We start from the raw sequence: 27,446 nt of genomic DNA, 5'->3' as shown, positions 1-27,446 counted from the left end.
AATCCGGATTGACCCATTGAACCACGGTTTTTTATTTTTTCCTAATTTTTTAAATCAAATTTAAAAGTCTTGAAAGGTGAAAACGCATCTTCCCAACTTTTCTTTCTAACCCTAATTTCTAATGACGGCTGCCGCACACTCTCTCTCATTCTTAATCTCTTCTCCAGTTCTCTTTCTTCTTGTTTCAAATTAAGAATCCAAATTTTCAATGGTATCGGCTTCTTAAATATGGGGTTTCTCAACTTCAATTCTCTATTTTTTCTTGCAAAAGATTGGATTAATCTCACAAATCTTAACTCTCAAGACATCGTCCAGGTTAGTTTCATTTTTTTTTTCATTTATTTGTTTATTACTTGGCGTTTGACAGATTGTATGATTCTTGAGGTCTGCAATTTTTGGTAGTTTTATTTTTATTGTTCGATTTTTCTTTGAAGAGCAATTTGTCTATTTCAGTTTTTTTTCTTTTTCTTTTGTAGGTAAGAATTTGAATGCCATGAGAGAAAACCAGTGCAGAAAGCTAATTTACTTGATCAACTATTATGTCACAAAACTCAGGATTCAATTCCTAGTTTTGGTATTGTATATGTACTTCATTTTTGTTGATTATGTACTGGAAAATTCTTGAAGTACTTTGCACTAAAATATATAATTTATTTTGGCTGCTCTTATCCATTAGGAATACTCAAGAACATAATCTTTATACTAGGCCGACAAACGATGTTAGGGACACTATTTAGTGGATTTTCCAAAATATTGCAACAGGCTACACTTGCAATTTTTGTGCCTATTCCAGAGCATGATGATCAAATTGCGTGGCTTGAAAATTCTTCAGGGATGTTTACCGTAAAGGATGCTATGAAAACATTCCGGCCCGAGGTACCGCTGTACATTGAAGTAGTTTAGTATGGTATGAAAATCACATTCCTAGACATGTTTTTATATTGTGTTTGGTATGTAACAAAGACTTAGTACGCTGGATTTGAGGAAATGCGGTGTTCTGAGTTGGGGAAAAATTCCTAGAACTCATGAAAATTGGATTCTACTTGTAGAGTGGGGCTTAGATTTTAAGCAATTTGTTGGTTTGCGATGCTTAGTGTTATTTTGCTGATGTAGTTTGAGGATTTCCTCGTGTATGTGCTACATTGCAAATCATTAATGAAGTTCTTTCTATTTTGCTAAAAAAAAATTATTTTTTTGATAGGTATAACTGAGATGAATTATTTGCTTGATTTTACAATTTAAAAAATTAATCTATGAAAGTCAAGTGGTTTGAAATATTTAACTTTTTATCAAGTGATGTCTTGAATTAGTCTATGAGATTTCTTATTCTGTGCACATGTATGTGTGTAATACATATATATATTTATATATATATATATAAATCATTGAATCAGGATTGAACCGGTTCGACCGGTCGAACCTCGACCCTCTCACCTTACCGGTTTAATTAACGGTTCGAGTTTCAAAACATTGGATAAATGAGGTGTGGTCTACCACAGACCGGTGATTGTGTCATGTCCTTCCGCTTTTGTTTCAATCAATATTGTCTGGTTGTCTTCTAGGCCCCCAAGAAACGATCATGATACGCATGAAGGCTGTGCTATTTCTGATTTATCCACAAAATTCTGAGCCTCACAAGTTGAAAAGTATACGTGTACGTTTTATTTAGCCTTATCACCATCTTTTGAGTGTTTCTTGAGCCAAACAACACATTATTATGTGTGTACTGGCTAGGGATGTACATCGAAATCGAATTCGGTAATTTTGAATTTTGAATTCGAAATTTTTGGAAATTTGGACATTAGAAAATTCGGCTGATTTCAAATTCGATTTCACAAATTTTGAATTCGAATTCGTCAATTCAGAATTCGGTAGTAATCGATTTCACCGAATTCTAATTTTTATATTATAATTATATATAAGTTTTGCTAAACTAAATGCTAACTTTTGTATAATATATGTTTAAATTTATAACATAGTGTACAACTAACTTAATAAAACTTATTATTGTATTGTTATATAATATAATTATTAGTTAGATGTATTATTATATATTATAAATTTTATATTACATATAATATATATATATATAACATACGAATTTGAAATCGAATTAGGTATTCGATTTTTTATTTCGAATTGTGAATTTGAAATCAAAAATTCTATTTTGAAAAAATACATTCCCGAATTTGAACCAAATTCGTATATTTCAAAAATGGAAAACTTCCGCTTTACCGATTTCAAAAATTTCGAATTCAATTTGAATTCAATTGGTAAATCATTTTTTTTTTTCGAATTTGCATATTCCCAGTACTAACTTCAAAAATTAACGAGTTTGAGAGTCAAGACCAAGACAATTGAGCTAATTTACTTTTTGTATTTAGACATTTTTTATAATTAATTATAATTTTAAAAAAATTAATATCTAAAATTTATCTTAACGAGCACTCACTAGTCAAATCATTAACGTTACTGAGGTATGACTTTTTTTTTTATTTAAAGTCAATGAATGCAAGAAAATGTCATCATTCAATGAAGCAGTGGACAGCATTGCTACACTTGTAATAGAGAATCTATGCAAGATTTTAACGTGTACCATGCTCAAGAATTTGTTCGTTAGTGTGTTAGTTTTGAAGTGCATGGTTGAACCTTTACTGTTCAATAGAATATGTCCAAGTCAACCCGATTGTATAATTCTTATAGTATCTCGTATAAATTAGTATAACTTTAGTGTAAAAATTGAGTTTGTAACTTGTACAATTAAAGTTGTGAAGCATTCATGATTACATCGAAATTGTATGAATTTATACATGATATTGTTGGATTCACACAACCGGTTGGAATTGGAAATGCTGTATCCATTCCAGACCGCTTAGCATGTTTGGCTAGATTGTGTATGGAGATAATTTTATAAACCTCTCCTGATGTTTCAAATACTTGCATTGGCCTCCTCCCGAAATTTCCAAAATATTAGTGACCTCCCCTAAAACTAATTATCATGTAATAAATTAGCCCAATTCAAAATTTTAACAATAAAAATATGTTTCTAGGAAAGAAAAAATAAAATAATTCCACAAGTGTGCCTCATATATTGCATTAGCTAGTTAATCTATAGCATGTAAAGTAAATATGTATGTTAACAAAGTCAAACGCCAGGAGATGTAAGTGCAATTGATGGGGATTGCAAGCATCGGTTGAAAGTATATGACTTACTTTTTATCAGTTGTGGATTATGCAGATCCAAAACCCCAAACTTTGTTCTTGTATGAGTTGCAAAATAAACAAAAGTACAAAAACCATGCCTACAATTGGAAGGATTGAGGAGCATCATAGCTGAGACGTAATTTAATCTATCAATGAAGAAAATAGGACAATTATTTTCAAGATTCAAGATTCAAAATTCAACTCAGATTGATCTTAAATATGCAACTATGATCCAGAAATACTGAATAAATATTAATATGTGAAGAATTTTTAACAAAAGATTAAAGTACATTCCTCTTTTAAACAACCTTTTTCTTCTTCATACATTACAACAAACGGAAGAACTGCAATCCAAATGCCATCAAAACAAACAAACAATATCCCAACACAAATTCCAAATTTTTGCCCCTGACACCTTTGGTTTTTGCTGAGCTAGCATCATTGTAGGCTTAACTAGAAAAGCGTCTTTGTTTCTTTTCTGAACCTAAAATCATCATCATCCTCCAATTTTGTTAAAGATTGATACTCAGCTTTTCCAGGGAACACTTTGTAGAGTCCCAAGTAAAGACACATACCAAAAACTGTAACTCCAACTAGATACCAGCTAAATTGAATGTTCACCAATGATTTAGCTCTGGCAAGGGCTTCAAGATCATGGCATCTAACAACATAATGACCATCTTCCAAGTTCATAAAACAGCCTTTGGGAATGTACTCTGGTGTCCAAAGCATGATTCCCATGACCATCAGCCAAACTCCTTGGAACAAGATGCTAAGAGACCTTATAAAATTATTCAAGAAGTTCTGGGGGTAACCTATGCATAATAGGGTAGTGAAAAATGACACAAGTATGACAATTTGTAGAAGCCAGTGGTATTGGCCTTCCACACCCGTGTGATCAGTAGAGTGGAGATGGAAGAGGAGATATTCCTGGCCGAAGGCAATGGCTCCGAGCATTTGGGTCAGGCCATATTGAGCTGGGGGCTGGATTTTGTCTAGGATGATGGAGAAAAGTGCATAAATGAAGATAGTCAAGGATATGTTCGAGTGCTCAAAGTTGTGAAGATGGTTTGATGGGATGGTGCCATCAGGGTCCAATGGTTGGTGCCTGGCCGGACTAATGAAGAGTTCCATGGATATTGAGGCAATGCAGCCTCCCATGATCAAGAGAAGTTCGAAGTACCTGAATTTTGAAGTGGGAAACCATGGCAAAGATGTGTAGGATTTTGGATGGAGAAAGTGAAGCCTGATATGGTTAACTAAATGCCAGAGTCCAATCAGAAAGAAACCAAATCCAGGTATCACATGTCCTACCAAACTGCCCATTGCCTTGCCTCTCGTTCTGCTTTCTTGCTTGTTTGCTTGTTTTGTGGGTTTTGTATGTTTACTACGTAAGGAGGCTATATATATAGGACGAAAAAAATGTCTTGCTCATGAAGACAATCAACTCAAATTAAATTTGATAAAATACAACAAAATCAAATCAAATCAAATTAAATAATTATAAACTATATGCAGTTTCTTCTATTTTGTGCTCTGAATGTTCAGTATAAAAAGTGGGTCCGAAAGAGTTACAATTCAGAGTAAATGATAATTTTAGAATTTTCATAATTTGCTAACCCTTTCCTTTTTGCCCCATTTCCTCTGTGCTTCTTTTTAAAAAATTTTTTTTAGTATAAGTGGAAAATCTCGAACATAGAACTTTTCACTTATATTCTCTCTTTTGTACCATCTAGTCTATCCCTCTTTCACTCGCTCTGTGCCTATCTTCAACTTGAAAAGAAAATATTAAAAACCTCTACATAAGCTAATCGCTTTCCTTGGAGACAACCTAATTGAAGAGAGTGATGGGTCATAATTGGCCATTTGAATGTGACCACCTTGAGAGTTTATGCACTGCTAGTGACCCGGACATGCACTCAACAAGTTAAATAAAGATATTTCGACTAACTAACTCTTTAGCTTAATCGCTCAATAGATGCTAAGGGTTAGGAAGAAGAGACAACGAGGTTGTTCAATATTAACAAAGTATGCTAGATTATATGAATTTGCATTATCGGAGATTCTCCCTCCTTGGTTTATATGTATATATGACGGATTTCTATATTGATCAATAAATCAGTTTCTTAAAGAAAAAGCTTCTCTTATGTGTCATCATGCTTTTCTAATTTCTAATTTATAATGTTATATTCATCTTTTTTTTCTTTACTTTTTTGTTAGTTGTTTTCATGAGTCTTAATTAGACTCAAGCGATGAAAACAATCAATTAGAAGTGATAAAAATGTAACATATTTTTTGAATATGACCAACATTTTTCTAATTGGTTGTCATATTCCCACTAACCAGTCTTAATCTTATCATTTCATGGTTCTTATGTCAATGTATAAGAGAAGTCAAGTTGAAATCAATGAAAGGAATTAAAACATTTTTTTCCCAACTGGATTTCTTAATACTGAGTAACAAATTAAGGTTAAATGCATTAAATCCCCTAAACTTTGTCTCTAATTGTACTTTTCCTCTCTAAACTTATTAAACAGGCACTTAACCCCTTTTTGATGTTTTTGGATAAAGATGCCCCCCACTATATTATTTTCTTTCTCCTTGTTTATTCATTCCTTTGTTTTTCTTTTCTACTATTTTCTTTTCCTTATCATTTTTTTCCTTTTTTTTCACTTCTCTCATCTCACTATTTCATTGCTCCTGAGATAGATAAATGTGGAGTAGCAGAGTAATTAAGAGTACTAAGTACTCTTTGGGATGTGAGAAGGGCAAATTCCATTTTGTAGACTCAAACCTACACCTATTCCCGCTTTGCATCTCAAACATTAATATGGGACATTTTGTATCATAACCTTTCTAACACATCCCACTTTTGTCCAAATATTAATGAGCTACACAAAACTAACCAAATGACATATTTGTCTTGTGAAATCCATCAATAATTGACCAAAGTGGTATTGGCTAAAAATATTAGTCTTGTGAAATCCATGGTAATTTTTTAAAAAAACATACAAACACTAAAATAACACAACATACAAACAACAATGTTCTTTTTTTCTGCCTTGCTTTTTGAGGAAGTGACTTTGCAGCTTGAAGATATTATAATTGATTCCTTCACCATAGAACCATCACTTTGCGGTTAAGCATCAATGACCAAACTTGACACACAAACTGCTGGGGTCTGTCATGATTACTAACTAATATTAACATATGATAAAAACAGTCTCAAGTTTCTTGTATCTTTTCCACTTTAACCAATTGGGTTGTATGTATCTTATCTCATTGTAAATAGTCATGACATCCAATTTTTTGTTTCTGGCCTTTTTGTGACTTGTGAGTACATTTCTAGGTCAGAATCGTATATATTTCTAGGACTAGCTTTTTAGTATTCTTTTCTTGATCAAAGGACTCACCGATAGAACCACATTCCTTCCAACATTCTTGAGTTGAAGAAATGTCCTTCATAAACAGATTGAATCGTTTGTACAGTTTTACAATAGTGTATCAGGACGATTATTTTGAATTTAAAATTTAAATTTCGTATATGTGTCATCTATCTGACTTTGATAATATATGTACTGACAGTACATATAAGATTAACTCATGAATAAAATTAGACAATAGAAAATAAAATCAATGTTGTAAACATGAGATAAAACGATAAAGTCTTCTACAAATAAAACAATAAACACTTCTAAAAATACAATATAAAAAAATACATTCATGTTTATAGTCAATTCCATCATCCTTTCCCACTCCAAAAAGACTAACAATTCAACTTTTGTTTATAGTCAATAGTTATAGTGAAAAAAGTATATGGATTCATTGGTTTTCTAAATGCCCGAATAGAGATCCTAATTTTTGTTTGGGGATACATTAAAAAAAATGAGACAAAATAATTTAGCATCTCCATATAAAGTAAAATAATAATACCGTGCAAATGCACTTAAAATTTGATCTATTTAAAAAAAATTTAAAAAGAGATTAAAGGAGAGTGGAATTCTTAATTTACTTGAAACAATAAGAAGTTGGAAGAAGGAAAGTAATTTGAAAGGCAATATTTTAATTTGTTTAAGGAGTCAAAAAAGTTTGGAAAGGAAGAGAACAGAGGATTTGACCAAATCGATACTTAGATGGTCAAACAGAATGTATTGGAAAAGAAAAACAGGGAGAATTTTTCAGAACCAAATTACTAACTGGACAACCTAAATGGATTAGCATGAGTAATATGCTAATGATATAAAAATAAAAGTTGTCAAAATTTTATAAGTAACAATGAATAATCAAGACAAATAATAGGGGTACAAAATTAAAAAGATTTGAGGACTTGTAGAATTATCCTAATTACAGATTAAAAAGGGAATCATGCCATTGAAGAGAATGTGAAAATAAATAAATAAAAATTATGGATTGATTGATTTAAAAAAATCAAGAAAGGCATAATCAGAGAAGACTATCTGAGAAGTTCTTAAAAGAATATCAATGACAACGAGTATCTCAAATTTTTTCTTTTTTTTTCTGTAAAATTTCAGAACCAAAATTCTTTAGACCCCAGCATTTATTTTCACAGGAACAATATATTTTACTATGCTACCATGAACCTTGAAGTCAATGCCCTCGATTCCAATGGATAATAGTTTCATTAATTTGTTTGTGCTTTTTTTTTTGCGGTAAATAGATGAAAACTTTGAGTTCCTTGAATTCTTTAAAGCGCCTAATATCATCAGTTACTGGAAACTCAAAAAATAGAGAAGCATTTTATTAGAATCGGACCAAAAAATTTATTTGAAATACCATAACAACATTTATGAACAACCAACTGTTATACTGCTCATCATGTTACAGTTACACTAATATAGTGCTCATGGGAATGCATTCCTATTGAAATTTTGCTTTTTCTTTATCTTCTGTGAAATTTTATTAGTTTAGACGTTATAAGGACTAGTGTTAAAGGCGCACCCAGTGTGTGCAATTTAGAAATAATTATTGATTTTTATGAATATATTAATATTATTTTTACAAAAATAAATTTTATATAAATTCTTCATGAAAAAAAAATTACAATTTATTAGTAATTTTTTCTTTAATACAGTTATAGTTAATTTGATAGTTGCTGTATCTAAGGGAGTTATAGGAGATTATATTAGCAAATATGATTAGGTGGTTGGGGTAAAAATTAATTTTTTTAAGAGCAAAATTGGAAGTTCAAAAAATGACACAAAATGTTTATCCCAACTGCCACCTCTCTCCTTTTACTGTTTTATGGATATTTGGTGTGCTCATCCTTTTTTTTTCTTTTTGGTTGGTTGTAATTTGGGTCCTACATTCAAGTGTTTTCAATAATTGAAGCATATAAAGGGAAAAATTTGAGAAACCACAACAATTCATTTACAGGTTATATAAATCAGTAAACAGGAATAGTATAAAAAAGATGAACAAAATGGCTACAAGCACAGCCATGGTATTTAGAAACATTCAGCATTGAGAATTTCATAGCAATATTCTCATTCAACACTAATGAAAAGGGAATCGACATGAGGGTTTTCTACCTTGATATTCGTCAATTTTAAATAGGTATTACAATTAGCTATGAGGTGGCCGATTTAAGATTTAGTTGATAGAGGTTGACAAGAAACTATACAAACTGTGATAGAATACAGATGTATTTTGCAACATCTAGAAATAATTGAAAGTTGAAAATTTCCATTTTTTCCCCTCTAAATGTTGGTAATAACCCATTAAGAATAGTACCAGTAAGAACCGGCAATGCATGATTTCATAAATTAGATCCAAGCTCGACACAGATTGATCCGCATCATGTGAACCTTTTTCTTGGTCATAAGCCACTGACATCTAAAAACTAACGAGCATACATTACTTTACACCGACTGAGGCCATCAGGTCTTCGTACTCTGGATCACTCTCCTGTTTCTGAATCTTTGCTCTGTTACTGCTTAAATGAGTATTAAGAGAAACAGATGTTGGCGAGAAGGGATCATACACTTGCTGTACTCCAGAAGCTCTAGAAGATAGCCCAGCAGCAGGTTGAAAGGAAATATTACTGTTAATATGTTGATTTGGAGCAACAAAACTTGGCGGCCTAGTTGCCGATGGAGGGTAGTTTTGCTGAATTTGCATTGGGCCCCCTGCTCGAGGAATTCCATCTGCATTGACGAATGGGGGATCTAAATTGAAGTTTCTTGGTTGCAGTAGAGGAGCAGCATTCGAACCTGGAAATGGTGCATGCCTAGGTGGACCCAGAAGCGCTGTTGGACTACTGGGAAAGTTAACAGACGTTTGAGCTCTAGGCTGCATCATTTGATTGCCAACATTAGGCCTAGAAAACCCTGGATTTGCAGGTGGTAGTCTCAACATGTGCATTCCTGGCTGAACAGGTGAAATCTGAGATTCCTGATATGGCTGTGCTGATTGATTTGGATGTAAAAGTATAGGTTGAGTATTTGGTCTATGAGCAACTTCAAGGGCTGGATTGTGTGGCCGGTGAGGCTGAAAAGTAAAATCATTTGAGCTGGGTTGCTGTGGTCTGGGAGCAGTCATATTTGCAGGGTTAATGGCATTAAAACTGACAGCACCAGCAGGACCAGAATTAGGAATTCCTGAAGCTGGATGTAGTAGTGTTGATGAAGATGTCACTGGTGAAAGAAGAGGGGTGGATCCTGGTACCACATTGGGAGATGAATTAGGTATCACAGCTCGTGGCATAACAGACTGCATGGGACCAGGTACTTTTGCTGCTGAAGGTAGTGGAGAAAGTGAAAGCCCCTGTTGGAAGTGGGAACTAGAGTTGAAGTATGGGACATTTGCGGGATGATTAACTGCAGCACCAGCTGACTGCAAAGCAGATTGCTGGGTAATTGGAAAGATATTTGGCGGTGCAGCTCTGGACACAGCCAAAGGATGAGAAGCCATGGAGGGGTGGCCCTGCAGACCAGTTGTTGCAGGGGTCATTGACATCATATTTCCAGCTCCAATGGATGTTGGAGTGTTCACTGGTACTATAGATGATCCAGCATAAGGTGGCTGGTAAGAAATAGATATTGAACTCCCAAACTGGGTGGGCCCAGTTGGTGCTGACTGGTTAGTAGATAATTGTGGTGATGTGACATTTGATTGAATAGGTGCAGGTTGTGAAGCTGACAAAGGTGGCGGATGTGAAATGTATGGCCTCTGCAGAACTTGTGGTTGCTGTGGCCCGGAGGTAATAAGTGAAGGATTCTGGGGAACCGGAGTAAATCCCACTGTGACAACTGGCCGAGGACCAAATATTGGCAGCATACTTGAGGGATTGAACTGTGATGGAGACAAATGGACAGGAGCCGCAGCAAAACCTGATGATGGAAAGGCATGTGTCTGAGGTGCACCCACAGGAAACCAAGGCCCTGAGTACTGCTGAAAGTGATTAGGTGAAGGTGCTGGTCCAGATCCTACACTTGGCTGAGCCACTCCACTTGCCACACCAGCAGGCACATTAGTACCAGGTGTGCCTTGACTCGGAGCACCACTATTCACATTGTCACCAGATGTTGCAGTTGATGTTACAGTAATGGAAGCAGGATTCCCCTGAAAAGTCTAACAATTACTAAGTTATTTTCGTACAAAGAATGGCATGAAGAAGTAAATTACTCTAAATGACCTTAAGAAGATATTAGCAATCATAACTGACTAATATTCTACGATCTTAAAGTTCAGGAGACTCACCGAAACTGGGGTGACTAGCAGTTCAATAAGAGCCACCGCAGCATCAATCTTTTCATATGTGTCAGCTGATACATGAACGTGCAACTCATCATAACTACCACATGTTTCATTACCATCAGGAGTAGTAACTTCAACCTGGAGAGTGATAAGAATAATAGCAGAGAAAAACATAAAGAGAAGCCCATGCATATCATCATGCAGCCCATCGCATGTACCAGCGTAAACAAAAGAGAAATAAATACCCAAGCTGATGCTCTGGATAATTACTAAAAAAGGGGCGAGAATCATATGCATGCAGGACCTAGTGAAACAGGACAAGAAATATAGCAAGGCAACTTGGGGCAGCCACATTACCTTTTCTCCAGTAACTGCTCTTGTTCCATAAACTCGTACTTTAGCTCCAGTTTCCTGATCTCAAAGTAAACAACCAGTGAATTTTTCACACAGAATTATAATTGCATACTATAAATAATTGTGGCAGTAATATAATATTAGCACAGAGGGCATATGCCGATATAAACCTTTTCCAGTCGCTTTTGAGTGTCATTTGCTGGCCCAAAAATTAAACCAACCATATTATATGCAGCATTCTCTTTAATCTGCACATAGACAGAGCAAAAACCAATACGAGGAATGTCATCAGCAAATCCCAGAAGTGTCCAATATTAGTTCTGCATGCAAGAAATTAAAAACAACTGTGACATTAGAAAAAGTGTGGCCTCTTTCTTTCTCTAGTTTCTCAAGCAAGAGTGGGATGGAGGAGACCCAAGAGTACAGTGTGTCTCTTCTTGTATCAATAAAGATTTGAAATCCAAACCAATAGGTAGGCACATGACTACATGTGTATGATCCACAAGAATGTCCATGGTCATCCTACTGCAAAATAAGTGTAAGCTTTATTCCTATTAATTTGTGAAACGAATAGACCCAACAAAACTTCAAAGGAACTCAGTAGTCAGTGATGTACTAGTTTCAAACCATCTTCACCACTCAGCAAGGCTAGAAAGTAAACAATTTCGATATCCAACATATCCACCTTTCCATATGAATGAAATCCTTATCTCTCAGCACACATAATATTAACAAATCATCTTTCTTGGAAGTCTAACTTCTTAATGATCTCACTCTAGATCCTCCAAAAAATTAAGATGTCCGCATAGATAATGTATTTCACCTAAGAGGTAACATTCAGTGTCCTTGTTAAGGTCTTGTTAAATAAAATAATAACTCAAACAGGAATTTGACCAACGGTAAACAAAGTTCTCATTTGATTATACCTCTACCCAGTATAAGAAAAGCTTTGTCACTTAAGCCCTGCTTTGAGAACCAACCATATAACTGAAGAAAATAAGTTGAAAGACTACTGCCAGACAACATATGAACAAATAGGCAAACACCAAAAAAAATTATAGAAAATTTCTGTCGAAAATATTATCCCCCATGATTATGGGAGATATTATCGCCCATGATTATGGGATTTTATTGCTTATGATCAATCAAGTTTGAATAGATTAACTAAAATAAAAGATAGGATGTGAGTTGATTACGTAATCCCTAAAATCATGATTCTGTTACCTTAAGTTGTGGCAGAATTGTGAAAGGGTTGCCCTATAAATGTCTACCTTGTAAGCATATTCCGAGTGTGGGAAAATAAAAAAAGCAGAGTTTTGTTTATTTCCTTTTCGTTTTTAAAGTTTACATAGTATCAGAGCTCCGGCTCTGTACCAATTCCTGTCCATGAATTACTGAGCAGCCATGACTGGATCCAAGGAGTCTACTGCTCACACAAGAGAAGACTCATTCTCATCTTCAGTAATTACCCAAACTACGGATTACACTGCTTCAAATTCTCCTTCCCTGCAAATAACCGTTCATAAATTAAATGGTTCCAATTATCTGGAATGGGCTCAATCCGTAAAACTTGCTATTGATGGCAGAGGTAAACTCGGCCACATTACTGGAGAAATTCAACAACCAGCTGCTGAAGATCCCAATTTGAAGAGATGGTGGTATTCAGAGAACTCTCTAGTTATTGCTTGGTTGATAAACTCTATGGAATTAGCGATAGGAAAGCTACATTTATTTTTGCCCACAGCCAAAGATGTGTGGGACGCTGTCTGGGATATGTATTCCGATGTAAAGAATTCGTCTCAAATTTTCAATCTCAAAGACGAAATTGTGGAAATTAAGAAAAGAAGACAGAGATGTTACAACCTATTACAATCCGATGGTAACTTTATGGCAGGAATTGGATCTTTGTTATGAGGACGAATCGGACTGCCCTGCAGACAGTGTTTGATATAAGAAATGGGAGGAGAACGACAGAGTCTATGTCTTCCTGGCCGAACTAAATCAAGAACTTGATGAGGTGCGAGGTCGTATTTTGGGCAAGAAGTCTCTTCCCTCCATTCGTGAAGTATTTTTTGAGGTCAGGAGAGAAGAATCAAGGCATAAGGTGATGCTAAAGTCCAAGGTAGAGTGTGAAGTTGAGAGTTCAGCATTGGTTTCTAAGGGGACAGATTTGGACGGAGATAGAAGCCTTGGTGTGAACACTGTAAAAAGTCGTGGCACACAAAGGACACGTGCTAGGAATTACATGGGAAACCTTCGAATTTCAAGAAGAAAATGGAGGTGATAGCAAGGCGTTGCAGACTGTGAACGAGGATTCTCAAAAGCAACAAACCGACTCTGAGACACTGACCTTCACAAAGGAACAATTAAGCCAATTGTACAAACTCTTTAAGTCTCCACAATTTTCAACCACTGAGCAAAAAAGCTTCACTCCCTTCTGCTCTTTTGCTAAAAATGGTAATCATTTTATTGTTCCTCTTTCATGTAAAACATCAAATGCATCTTGTGCACGAGTTTTATGGGTTATTGATTTTGGGGCCACTGATCATATGACCAATTCGTCACAATTATTTTCAACTTACAGTCCATGTGCAGGCAATAAGAGGGTCAAGATTGCTAATGGATCATTATCCATTAGAGCTGGCATAGGTTCCGTTGTCATCTCTCCTACTCAAACACTTCATAGAGTTCTTCATGTTCCAAATTTATCTTGCAATTTGCTGTCCATAAGTAAATTAACTAGGGATCTCAAGTGTCGGATTAATTTTTTTCCCTTCTTTCTATGAGTTTCAGGAACAGACCACGGGAAGAATGATTGGATGCGCTAGAGAAAATGGGGGACTTTACTTCCTTGAAGATGGATCAAATGTGACAATACCAATCAAAAACACATGTTACAAGTCTGTGTCTATTACTAGTAATAAAGAGATTACGATATGGCACTTTAGACTAGAACATCCTAGTTTTTATTACTTGAAATATTTATTGTCAGCTTTGTTTAAGAATAAGGATTCATCTTCCTTTCAATGTGAAATCTACGAATTGGCTAAACATCATCGGTCTACATCTTCTATACAACCTTATCAACCCTCAAAACCATTTTTTCTATTACATACTGATGTTTGGGGTCCCTCTAGAATTTCAACTCAGTTTGGAAAAAAATGGTTTGTTACATTCATTGTTGATCACATGAGAGTTTGTTGGGTGTATTTATTAAGAGAGAAATCAGAGGTTGCAAGTGTGTTTCAAAATTTCTACTGCATGGTTCTGACCCAATTTCAAGAAAAAGTCAAAATTGCACAGATTGACAATGGAAAAGAATATTTCAATAAAATTTTCGGAAGTTTCTTTCTTGAAAAAGGGATTGTGCATTAAAGCTCCTGCAATGATGCTCCACAACAGAATGGGGTAATTGAAAGAAAAAATAAACATCTTTTAGAAGTGGCAAGGGCATTACTTTTTTCAAGAAATGTTCCTAAATATCTATGGGATGAAGCAATTTTAACTGCTACATATCTCATAAACAAAATGCCCTCAAGAACATTGAATTTACAAACTCCTTTGAATTTTTTCAAAACACTTTATCCCATTTCTTGATTAACATATGAAATCTCACAAAAGGTGTTTGGGTGCATAGCCTTTGTTCACAATCATGAACAGGGTCAAAGTAAGTTAGATATTCGAGCAAGAAAACGCATTTTTGTTGGATATGCACCCACGCAAAATGGGCATAAATGCTTTGATCCTATTTCACAAAAAAATGTTTGTAACCATAGATGTAACAATTTTTAAAGATAAACCCTTATTGCAGATCCTCTTCAGGCAGGGATTCGGCATATAGAAGAACTTAGAGAAGATGATGATGTTTTTTGTACTGAAAATCAAATTCCTAATCAAATTTTGTTGATAGGGGGAATTGATTTTACTAATTTTTTAGAAAAATCTACAGCACAATTTCCTCGACAAAAATCTTTTCAAGATAACAATCCTGAAAAATCAAATGACTCTTCAATTTACCTGTCAAAAGGATTTTGAAAAACTTGAAAAAATTGATCAAGGATTAAAAGAGGGTCCCTTGTCTTTAGTGCCAATAATAGAGTCAAATTCTTTTAGTGAAAGACATGGGAACGTAACTGGAAAAAACCTGAACCCTATGTCAGGAAAAATTATTGAGGAAAAGAAAAAGATCCCCCATCTCTTCACAACAAGGAATCCAAACCTAGGGTAGAATTTGATGTGTTTGAGTCCTCAGATAAAGTTTCCTCTGATTCAAAGATTGCTCATTTGGATCTTCCTATTGCACTCCAAAAGGGAGTGCGTTCTTGTACCAAACACCCCATAACTAACTATGTCTCTTATGAAAAGAGATCCCCTACTTTCTTGACATTTACTTCACAACTTTCTTCTGTGGAAATTCCAAAGAATGTACAGGAAGCATTACAAGTTCCAGAGTGGAGAAAGGCTATTGAAGAGGAGATGCATGCTCTTGAGAAGAATCAAACATGGGAAGTAACAAACCTGTCACAAGGTAAAAAAAAACAATAGGGTGTAAATGGGTCTCTACCATCAAGTATAATTTCGATGAGACATTGGAATGGTACAAAGCTCAATTCGTGGCTAAAGGGTTTACTCAAACCTACAGGATCAACTATCTTGAAACCTTTGCTCCAGTGGCAAAATTATACACTATCAGGGAGCTTCTCTCAATGGTAGTAAACCTTGATTGGCCACTACAATAACTTGATGTAAAGAATGCATTTTTAAATGGAGATCTGGAGGAAGAGGTGTACATGAATTCTCCCCCTGGATTTGAAGGGAAGTTTCAGTTTAGAATTTGCAAGCTAAAAAAATCGATATATGGTCTCAAACAATCTCCTAGGGCCTGGTTTGAATTTACTAGGTCAGTAAAGGATCATGGCTATACCCAAGTTCAGAGTAATCACACCATGTTTGTTAAACACTCCAAAGACAGGAAGATAGCAGTACTCATTGTGTACTTGGATGATATCATTTTCACAAGATATGACTTAACTGAGATGGAGCGGTTGAAGAAAAGTCTTGCTTCTAGTTTTGAAATCAAAAATTTGGGAACACTACGATATTTCTTAGGAATGGAGGTAACTCGGTCCAGAAAGGGCATGGTTGTGTCCCAAGGTAAGTATGTTTTGGATCTTTTAAGGAAACAGGGATAAGTGGATGTCGACTTGCAGACACTCCTATGGATCCGAATCACAAGTTAGTAGATCTAAAAGATGGAACACCAGTTGATACTGCTCGATACCAAAAGTTAGTGGGCAAGCTAATTTACTTGGCTCACACTCGTCCTGATATAGCCTTTTCAGTGAGTGTTGTGAGCCAGTTTATGCACTCTTTGTGTGAAGAGCACCTTGATGCAGTATATCGAATTCTGAGGTACTTAAAAAGCACTCCAGGAAAGGGATTGTTCTTTAAAAGGAGAGATCGAAGAACCATTGAAGCTTATACAGATACTGATTGGGCAGGATCAGTCATTGATAAAAGATCAACCTCGGGGTATTGTAAATTTGTATGGGGCAATTTGGTTACTTGGAGAAGTAAGAAACCAAGTGTTGTAGCTCGTACTAGTGCAGAGGTAGAGTACCGGCTATGGCTCATGGTGTGTCTCAGGTGTTACGGCTAAAGAGAGTTTTAGAGGAGCTGAAAAGACCTATTGAACTTCCAATGAGGCTCTATTGTGATAACTAGGCAGCAATTAGCATAGCTCATAATCCCATGCAACATGATAGAACCAAACATATTAAGATTGACCGCCACTTTATAAAAGAGAAACTTGAAGGAGGAATTATCTGCATGTCATTCATTCCATCAGCTCAGCAGATAGCTGACATTCTCACCAAAAGGGCTCTCTAGACCAAATTTTGAACTTCTTACAAGCAAGTTGGGCATGATAAATATATACGCACTAACTTGAGGGGGAGTGTCGAAGATATTATCTCCCATGATTATGGGATTTTATTGCTTAAGATCAATCAAGTTTGAATAGATTAACTAAAATAAAAGATAGGCTATGAGTTGATTACGTAATCCCTAAAATCATGGTTCTATTACCTTAAGTTGTGGCAGAATTGTGATAGGGTTACCCTATAAATGTCTACCTTATAAGCATATTCTGAGTGTGGGAAAATAAAAAAAGCAGAGTTCTGTTTATTTCCTTTTTTTTTTTTTACAATTTCCAATCTTGCAATCATGCAAATATGGTAAGTTTGCTGTTATCTTCACCAACTATATGCCAAAATGTAGACAAGCCATACTCTTCTTAGAAATTCTGAACTCCATAAAGGCTAGCTCTCCACATTTTTTGTTCTTTCAGCATCCACTTACCATCAATTAGACCACAAGAAGAAATCAGTAGCAGTACATGACTCGATGAGACCAAGATATCGAAGCAAAAGGACAGTTACTGTGAAATGCATCCCATCTCCGAAAGATAAACTAAGTCTGTAGCCTAATGGAATGAGATGAGCAGATTAAGCATAATTATATTAATACAGCCCCAGCCAAAATGTCCCATCCACTCACAATTAGAGGGAACGAGGGGGCAGAAGGGGAAGCATCCACCTCAAAGAATAAACATAGATAGATAGATAGATAGAAAATTAAGCTAATAAACATATAACATATTACCATAATACAAAGCCATATTTCCAGGGTCCTATTGTCCTCAAATCACCTCCAGTTTGAATTGCTTCAATTATGTTTTCATCACACAATAAGACTTTGATGTGCACTACTTTAATGCTTCAGAATCACTTTTGTGATTCAGACTTCTATTCTCTATTTCATACCACAATGCCCAATCTGACAAAATTAAATTGTGATCAACCTGGCAATAGTTATAGATGATATGGAGGCCAACTATATTCTAGCATGACAACTACTAATTTTAACTCCTTGCCTGCTACCTCAAATGTTTCCAGTGAATAATTGAAACATTCAAATATAGCCGCAATTCAGAGAAAGGCTATTTTCAATCTTTATTTCTTATTTCTCTTTTTCTTTCCCTAGAAAGCCAGATTGTGTTCTAGTTATAATGCATAAACAGGCAACAAAGTGCTAAAACCATCACATCAGTAAACTCTACTGACTTACAGGGATCGGAACTTTTGCCTCTTTCAGCACAGGTTTATAATCAGCAGGAACCTTGTAGCTCGGATTTAACTTCAGTATTTCACCTAAAAACCATCAAGAATACAGTAAATATATATATACACACACACACACATAATACAGATACAGGAAGAATTATCTAAAAGATTCATGTTGATGGTACCAGTAGCATCGCGCCTTTCAAGCTCCAATAGCTCCAATTCCTACAGAGAAATATAATGGTGTAAGTGCAACCCAAGCTACCCAGGTCAGATAGTGTACTTCAAAGTTTACCTGAGCTTCAAGCTGACGATCTGAAAATTTGTGCTCCTCAGTTTGAAATGGTGACGATAAATCTTGGTTTTCCTCAGTCTCCAACTTTCCAAGTCTCAGCTGTTGTGCTATTTGGTCCACCCGAGTCTGCCCAAAATTTGTGTCGCCACACAGGCAGCAATATCACTTAGTCAGACCGAGCATGAGAAGTGATTGCAAACCATTCGCAGAGAATAGAATGACAGTTTAGCACCACAAGGGATGCTGGTAGATTTTCAATTGCCTCCCAGCAATAATAAATTGCTTCCAAATTTGGTCTATAAATGCCTCCAACCTATTTCTAGAATTTTTTGAACTATAACCTCCCTACGATCCCCTTCAACCTTTCCTCCTGTTAACGATTCAAGAATCATTTTGAAGACCTTCTCGATTTTATCTACTTCTTCAGCCACACAAACCCAAATTTTTTTGTCAAAATGTCCAACAATTTGTTCATTTTTGTAAACGGCTTTAGCTAGAGTTGTTTTGCCTAATCCACCCATGCCAGTTATGGGAATAACTGAAATAACACTTTCAGATTCGGTCAACAACTTCTTAACTATTTCTGATTCATCCTCGTCTCTTCCTAGGACATCTCCTCGAACGATAGTAGAGTCGGTCTGTCGGCTTGTTGTGGCTCCAGAAGCAATAGTAGGGAATGCATCTTCAACTTGGTGCTTGTAGGCCAGTCCCAAACCTTCTGCATCCCGATGGATCCTTTGAAGGTTCGTGTTGATCTCCCTGATCATTGAACCCAACCTCCAACGAAAACCAATTTTATTAAAGAATGAAAAGCAGAAGAATACCTTCTTTTTCGTGAGTTGATTTCGATACTTCACCTTCCGACGAAGATTTTCACAGTTGAGCTCGTCCAGCACATTGTCAGCTTTGAAAACCTCTTCTTCCAGCTGCTTGAGCCAAATTTTCACGTCTGAGCTATGCATTTGCTCGTCGGCACCAGCCAAGAAGCCTCGAATCATTTCAGCAGATTTGTTGAGTCTCTCCAGCTCCGTTGGGAATTCACGAACCAGATTAACATGATCAGCGGCAAGGGAAACAACCGACTGCAATGCAACCTGAATAGTAGCACTAACAGCAGTATCAGCCATTTTTTCTCGCTTGGGATTGGAATTAGGATGAAAGTGTTCTGCAATGGTGATGGGGGGATGCTTTCTGCGATGAGACAAGGAAGGATATGGTTCAACTTTGGCAACTAAGGGCAGCAAGGAGGCTAAAACTTGCGGGAATGAAATTTTTCCACACAACTTTTTGCGCTTCCAAATTTTTCCACTTTTTGCAAAGCTACACTCTAAAGAGGAGACTTCCTGGAAGTTGCCAACAATTCGTAGCCACACCTTGTTGCCGACAAGTTGTCACATCTGCAGCATATAGCCAACCTTCAATTTGCAGCTGAGTCAACAAAGGCCTCATTCGGTAAATTCACACCCCACGCAAGGAAGGGTCCATTTATTTGTAGCATACTTCAACGATACTGCACAATCCATCGCCCAAGTTTCAACAGGAAAACAACCTCTCTTATCTACTTTCCTGTTGATAGTAGAAGCGCTCTTTTGGATTTTCAGATAAAAGGATAGAATCATCAATGGAGGGTACTGTCAAATGCTCAGCAAATTATGTACCTCTGACGCCCATAAGTTTCTTGGAGCGTTCGGCAATTGTATACAGAGACAGGATTTCAGTAGTGTATGGCGATTTAAAGTTCACTTGGGCAGAAACTCGTGGCAGGTGCGCCAGACTCGCTTCTGCTCTTCACTCCCTCGGAATCTCCCGTCATGATGTTGTAAGTTCCCATTTAATCCTTGAATTTTCTGGGCTTTCTTTGTTATTCACAATTTACCTGCATTTTCTTCTTGTCCAGTTCGTTTTGTTTTCTTTAATTTCTATGCTTCAATTTGTTCTGTAATTAAAAGTCCTTCAATTTGTTCTGTTGTTGGTTAATTATCACGATTGAATCTTTTTTTTTTTGGATTGTAATTTTCTTCTGATTACTTGGTTGTTGGGAGCTAGTTGGAATGTTAAAAATGATTTCTGCCTTTGTTTGGAATGATATCATCTGGGTATTTTTTGTCTCTATCAATCATTGCACGGGTTGTTGAATAGACATGCATTGACATCATTACTATAGATTGATTCCATTTCAATGAGCCCACAAGGGACCAACTGCCCCTTATATATATTTTTTTGGTGGGTCATTTTCATGCCTCAATTCAGTGACTTTGTAGTAGTCGGAGGTTTAATTATGCAATTTATTGCTGTTACCCAACTCTAAATTCTTTCAACCTTTTTCTTTTTTATTTTGTTAAAAAAAAAAAAAGAAAGGTCGCATGGATATGGTGGGGGAAGGGGAATTTGGCACCTAATGGAACCAGATTACTTGAAACCTGTAAAAGACATGCTAACCTATCAAGAAGCTTTTGAGTGTCTGGAGCATTATAGTAAAGATATCACTATGAAATTGCTAACTTATGGAATTGTGCATTTGAGGGTCAATTTTGGTTTCTCAGCAGCCATTTACGACAGAGTTTGTCGAACACTACTTTCCTAGCAAGTACGCTACAAAAATGTTGACCTTTTGTATTTGAATAGGTCTAATCTTGATATCTGAACTTCAGGTGCTTTTTCAAGTTTGAATGTAGCTTCAAGCATCTCTGGTGCTAATATCTGTGTGCTTTAACCATTGGAATGTTTTGGCAAAGTTCTTTGAATCCTGCAGTCTAGCTATGTCTTGCTGTTCAGTTATGGTACAATGATGAGGTTCCTTTCTTGATAAGTATACCAGAAATTCCATCTGCTGGTTAATGATACTTCTGATAGAGGACTTGATGAGCTGGAAGTAATACTTCTGCTGGCTGAAAATATTTCTGCTGGTTTGTGATGAGGCTAAAAGTAAACGTTTTGTTATAGAACATTGAGTGCCTAGAAGATCTTCTAAATCAAGTCTTGTCACATGCTTAAATTTGAAAGTAAGGTTGAGTTTCCTAAGATATAGGTACACTGAATTAGCTAGACCTGAGGGCTTGAGCTTTATGAAAAGCTTGAAACTTTGAATTCAACTTGTCCATGGCCTATTGAATGGACTCCTCCACATTTCTCCCTAAAATATTGTCAAGTTATACACAGAGCACACTAGAACTCGTCAAGTGTAGCTGAAAACATGAACTACCTCAGAACCTTAAAACTTTTCTTTCCTTTCTTAGATTTCCCTGTATTTCATGGATTACAAGTCAAACAGTTTGCGTGCATATGCAACAGAAGACTGTGTTCTCTTGTCTAAACCACCTGATGTGGTGTGTCTAGGGATGGCAACGGGGCGGAGTTGGAGCGGGGGACCCCTCCCCCTCCCCCACCCCTTGCCCCGTTGCCTATTAATTCCCCCCGACCCCCGCCCCATCCCCCGCCTCCCACTCGCCCCGCTTCCACCTGCGGGGTTAATAAAATTGTCGTCGCGGGGTTAATAAAATTTTATTATAGTTAAATTTTAATAAATTATCAAATACTAAAATATCAATACATCATCAAGTTATTATTCATTGTAATTTTACAATTGAAACTCATAAAAACAATCAAACAAAAGTTATTTGAATACAATCCAACATGATGAAATAAATACAACTAAAATAGTCAAGTTTTCACTTTTTGTACAAATACAATCACTAATTCATTATTGTGTTTGTGCTTTTTTTCGAGAAAAAAGTGTTATTCTATTAAGTGTAATTAGAAATTTAGTATAAATGTATTAGTAAATTTAGTATAACTAATTAATAAATTATATTAGTAGACATGTCTAATTATTCATATAACTGATAATATCAATTATATTGCATACATTAATATATATTATATAATATATCTAACTAATAATATCATTATCATAAGTTTATAACTAATTAAATTACATATTATATATATTTATTTATATATATATACTTTTTTTTTGCAGGTGGCGGGGCAGGGGATGGGGCGGGGGCGGGGGGAATTTTTTCCCCTCTCAATATACGTCATGATTCAGCAATGGTGTCGACATTGCTAAAACACTCAGGTGCAAAAGCCATTTTTGTTGATTATCAGTTACTTCATATTGCAGAAGGGGCATTAGGAATTCTACTAAAGACAAGCAGCAAGACGCCTAAATTAGTTGTGATTCCTGACCAAGCTAGCTCATCTTCCAGGGTTAGTGACATGTATTTCAATAATGACAATTTAGAGTACGAATCTTTCTTGGCATCAGGAAGACCAGACTTTGAGGTTATAAGGCCACATGATGAGTGGGATCCTATTGCTTTGAATTACACTTCAGGTACAACATCAAGCCCCAAAGGTGTTGTCTACAGTAGAAGTGGCAATTTGGATTGAGATCCATTTATCCATCCATATAATCCATAATTAAATGGATAATGGATTATCCATTTATAGTATTGGTTTTAAATGGTTGATCAAAGTAAAACCATTAAATTAAATGGATTTATATGGATTATCCACAAAAATCATATATATCCATTTACTTAAAAACCAAATAAAAGAGAGGGAAAGGAAATGACTAAAAAAGGAGCCATCCTAAAATTGCTGTTGGGGTGTGAAAAAGCCGTTCCCGTGAATGGTAACCAACCCTGAAACTGAATGTTGGGGTTTACTGCTGAACTAATTAATTATTCCTTTGTTTCTTCTTCTAAACTCCACAGTACGTGGGATTTCGATTGGCTTTGAAGAGGTCAGGACAAAGGGAACATGGCCTGCTTGGTACACCCATGCACCTGATTACTAGATGTTGAGCTCAAAAGTCATCCGTGGCTTTAGTAGTAGACATTGCAAGTGTTGTGTGAGTACGAATAAAAGCCAGTGTTGGTATTTTTGTAGATACCCTACAAACGGTCTATGCAGGACTTCTATTGTTTGGGCTAGTTTGCAATATATGGCTACTCTGTAATATGTAATATATATATACATATATATATAATAATAATAATAATAATAATTTCAGATAGTTTTTTAGTGAAATGAAGGTTCATTTTGCTTGAATTTACATCCGTGGTATTTTGTGGCTTGAATTTACAAGAAATGGTAATACAAAAAAAAAAGTAACAAAAATATTTAAATGGATTATAAATGGATAATTGGTTTTTATTTAATCCATTTAGATCCATCCATTTAGATCCATTTATTAAATGGATCTAAATGGATTGGATAAATTTCATCCACCATCCATTAAGTCAAAACCAATTATGAACCATTTATCCATATTGCCACCTCTAGTCTACAGTCACAGAGGAGCCTACCTCAATTCTCTGGCAGCTGCTCTTTTAAACGAAATGCCATCCATGCCTGTTTATTTGTGTACTGTTCTGATGTTCCATTGCAATGGCTGGTGCCTTACTTGGGCCGTTGCAGCACAGGGCGGCACAAATGTTTGTCTAAGAAATGTAACTGCAAAAGGGATTTTTGAGTGCATAGCTAAGCACCAAGTGAGCCACATGGGTGGTGCACCTACAGTATTAAATATGATAATTAATGCACCGTCTGTTGATCGGAGACTGCTTCTAGGAAAAGTGATAGTGATGACAGGCGCTGCCCCCCTCCTCCTCATGTACTTTTTAAGATGGAGGAGCTGGGATTCAATGTTACTCATTCCTATGGCTTGACCGAAACATAGGATCCTGGAACAGTTTGCACTTGGAAACCTGAGTGGAATTCACTACCACCTGATGCAAAGGCCAAGGTCAAGGCTCGTCAAGGGTTGCACCACCTTGGCATGGAAGAACTCGATATCAAAGATCCAGAAACAATGCAAAGCGTACCACCGGACACAAAAACAAGGGGTGAGGTGATGTTCAGAGGCAACACCATCATGAATGGATACTTTAAGGATAGTAAAGCAACAGCTGATGCTTTTAAAGGTGGATGGTTTCGAAGTGGGGACGTGGGGGTGAGACACCCTGATGGATACATAGAATTAAAAGATCGATCCAAAGACATTATCATCTCAGGAGGGGAGAATATTAGCTCGATTGAGGTGGAATCAGTGATTTATAGCCATCCCGCAGTTCTGGAAGCTGCAGTTGTTGGAAGACCAGATGATTATTGGGGTGAAACACCTTGTGCATTTGTCAAATTGAAGGATGATTGTAATGCAAATGCAGATGAAATTATCAAGTATTGCCGTGATCATTTGCCACATTATATGGCTCCACGAACTGTTGTTTTTGAGGAATTGCCAAAAACTTCAACAGGAAAAATACAAAAATTTGTTCTCCGCCAGAAAGCCAAAGACATGGGAAGTCTTTCAAGGACCAGCAGATTATAGCATTTCCGTCATCTGCAAACTAACAATGTAAACTTCCACCACCTGGTTCTGTTTTTAATTAAGACTGTTGTCACATCACAATTGATCCCTCACCAAGAACTTGATCCTGTTGGCTTTTTGGAGTGAAGGTGGAATATTGAGGATTTGATCCGGTACAAGGAAGTGAAAGGCATTTAATATCTTCTTAATCTATTCCAAGGCGAGATTATAATGAGTTAAATGTCAAGACTTGAGTTGTATTTGATCAACCATATAATGTGCTTTAGTTTAATATGAGATCAGCATTCCATCATAGGAGAAATGTACGACTGTATTAAGGCAAACTTGTCTAACATAGTTTTGATGCAAGCTTGGGGCATATTAAAGGATTAAATTCGTCAATCAGTCTGAATGAGCAAATCTTGTTTATTCTTTGACAACATCTACTACGAAGACTTCAACTAAAAAGTGTTAGTGTTAAAATGAAGTTGTCTCAGGTAATTTAAGATTGGAGACTTGCTGCAGCAGCTTTGCCAATGATTTGCTAGTCAGTAAATCAAGAATCGAGGAGACAATGGTCCAATCACGTCTCAAAGGACTTCAGCTTGTTTGAATTACAAATGACCTAAAACATATAGGAGATTCTTTCAGTTTTACAAGTAGTTATTGAACAAACGTGCAGCGCTCTTCACATTTTCCAGCTAGTTTAGTCGCATATCATGACCATGGTTCGCCGTCGCGGGTCGCGGTCACGTCGCGGTCTCGATTGTTCCACATCCGTCGCGGCATATCGGTTAAATATCGGGTGATACGCACATTATAGTGTATAAAATTTTTTTCAAAATCTGAAAAATTGACTAAAAATAGAAAATACCATTAAAAACACAATTATCAAATTAAATTTACTAAATACCTACATTATCATATATAGTTACTGATTATTAAATAAAATAATACTGTCATTACCATAAGGGCCTATAGCATTAGTAATAAATGATTTTAGAATCAAATGTACATTCTAATTCTATTTTATATGAGATAAATAATTATATATAAGAATAAAATTATCATATCTTACATAATACAATACAAATCTCTATACACAAAGAAAATAACGGTATTTATTTAATACAATAAAAAAAATATTTATCAAATAATATTATGAAATGCAAAGATATAAAGAAACAAGCATTTTCACTTAATTACTTGGGCCAAACTTGAACTTCAGGTGCTTCCAATTTTTCCTTCTATATTTTTCCCTGATCCGGTACAAAAGCCCCAGCTTCTCTTAGCATAATAAAGCATGATACGTTAATTGCATGTTACTTCGAAGACAAAACATGCTACAACAGCTTTTTTGCACTATCCAATTGTCCTTTTTTCAAATCTTTCCAGCTTTTCTACAAAGCAGGGACCCATAAATGAGAAAGGACAAGAGAGAAAAGACATCCCAAGGAGTAGCAACAGATGATGCAGAATCCAACTCAGCAACGCTGTCTTCCACTTCTTCAGCAGCCAAGGAGAGCATACGATCATTGCAACTAGTGTTGTTCCTCTCAGATTTGGCCGTCCCTTTCTTCATTTTTTTTCCAATTTCCCTTTCGCCCTTTTTCTCCTCCTTCACGGCCAGATTGAAGACCCCTTCGCCCGGTACAGATGACGAAGAAATTGAAGATCCCTTCAGCTCCAGATGTGATATTCAGCAGTCAACTTCATTCTTTTTTTCACTTTCCCTTTCCCTCTGTTGTCTCCTTCCCTCTCTGCCGTCACCCTCTGTTTTTCTCCTCTCCTTCCTTCATAGCCGGACGATGAAGAAATTGAAGAACCCCTTCAGCTCGCTTCTCCAAATAATCACTCTAGATACTGCTGTGACCCTCGTTCTTTCTTTTCTCTTTTCTTTCTCTCTGTTTTCTCCTTCCCTCTCTGCAAAAGGCACACAGAAATTGACGGTATGCTTCTCCCCTTATCCTCCTTTTCCCCTAAATCTTGTCTTTGTGGTTGAGAAAGAAAACAAGAAAGCATGGGTGGCCGACTCTCTGTGTTCTTGTTGCTGTTTATGATCTGACCGGTTCATATCCGAGTCGAATCCGAGAATTTGGCTGGTATCCTTCTACACCGTTCTAACTCGGTTAATATCAACTGTTTCGGAGCGATTCAAATCGGATATGGTATAATCGGCGTTTCGGGTATCGGTATCGGAACGGTAGGGACTGTTCTGGTTATGACTCGGCCGAGTTGGCGAACCATGATCATGACACAGCAGACAAATATCTGTTTTCTAAATTGATTACCAGTTTTGACAGAAGTTCATAGATATAGGAACCGCTTAACTACAGAGATTGTTCAGCGACTGGAACATATCATATATCATTGTTGAACAACTCAAAAGAAGAAGGGTACAGTAATGTCAAGTTTCATCTATTAAACAACAAAACAA

The 27,446-nt window shown here is 36.2% G+C and overlaps 2 protein-coding genes, 1 long non-coding RNA gene and 1 pseudogene across 4 annotated transcripts; 2 read left to right on the top strand and 2 right to left on the bottom strand.

Moving 5' to 3' along the window:
• Positions 1–97: 97 nt before the first annotated feature.
• Positions 98–916, top strand: LOC140021104 (uncharacterized). Its single transcript, XR_011825074.1, has 2 exons — positions 98–315; positions 477–916. It is a non-coding gene; the product is annotated as an uncharacterized lncRNA (long non-coding RNA).
• Positions 917–3,432: 2,516 nt separating this feature from the next.
• On the bottom strand, positions 3,433–4,562 carry LOC140021100 (uncharacterized). The gene has a single exon (XM_072071835.1). The coding sequence runs from the start codon at positions 4,528–4,530 to the stop codon at positions 3,658–3,660; it is 873 nt and encodes a 290-aa protein (XP_071927936.1). The 5' UTR covers positions 4,531–4,562; the 3' UTR covers positions 3,433–3,657.
• Positions 4,563–8,685: 4,123 nt separating this feature from the next.
• On the bottom strand, positions 8,686–18,917 carry LOC140007900 (uncharacterized). 2 transcript variants are annotated; one of them, XM_072051567.1, is made up of 7 exons: positions 18,694–18,917; positions 18,584–18,623; positions 18,403–18,485; positions 11,445–11,522; positions 11,278–11,331; positions 10,924–11,058; positions 8,686–10,785 (listed from the first exon to the last, which is right to left on the bottom strand). In XM_072051567.1, the coding sequence occupies exons 4-7, from the start codon at positions 11,496–11,498 to the stop codon at positions 9,079–9,081; spliced, it is 1,950 nt and encodes a 649-aa protein (XP_071907668.1). In that variant the 5' UTR covers positions 11,499–11,522; positions 18,403–18,485; positions 18,584–18,623; positions 18,694–18,917; the 3' UTR covers positions 8,686–9,078. The 2 variants fall into 2 exon arrangements, with proteins under 2 accessions (XP_071907668.1, XP_071907662.1); XM_072051561.1 differs by having other exon boundaries at positions 8,686–10,794; positions 18,694–18,914.
• A 1,251-nt stretch (positions 18,918–20,168) lies between these two features.
• Positions 20,169–25,322, top strand: LOC140009426 (butanoate--CoA ligase AAE1-like; annotated as a pseudogene).
• The last annotated feature ends 2,124 nt before the right edge of the window (positions 25,323–27,446 follow it).

This window comes from Coffea arabica, chromosome 1e (genome assembly GCF_036785885.1).
Source record: "Coffea arabica cultivar ET-39 chromosome 1e, Coffea Arabica ET-39 HiFi, whole genome shotgun sequence".
Taxonomy (NCBI): domain Eukaryota; kingdom Viridiplantae; phylum Streptophyta; class Magnoliopsida; order Gentianales; family Rubiaceae; genus Coffea; species Coffea arabica.
The sequence above is the reverse complement of the archived record's forward strand: the minus strand, read 5'-3'. Positions and strand labels throughout refer to the sequence as shown.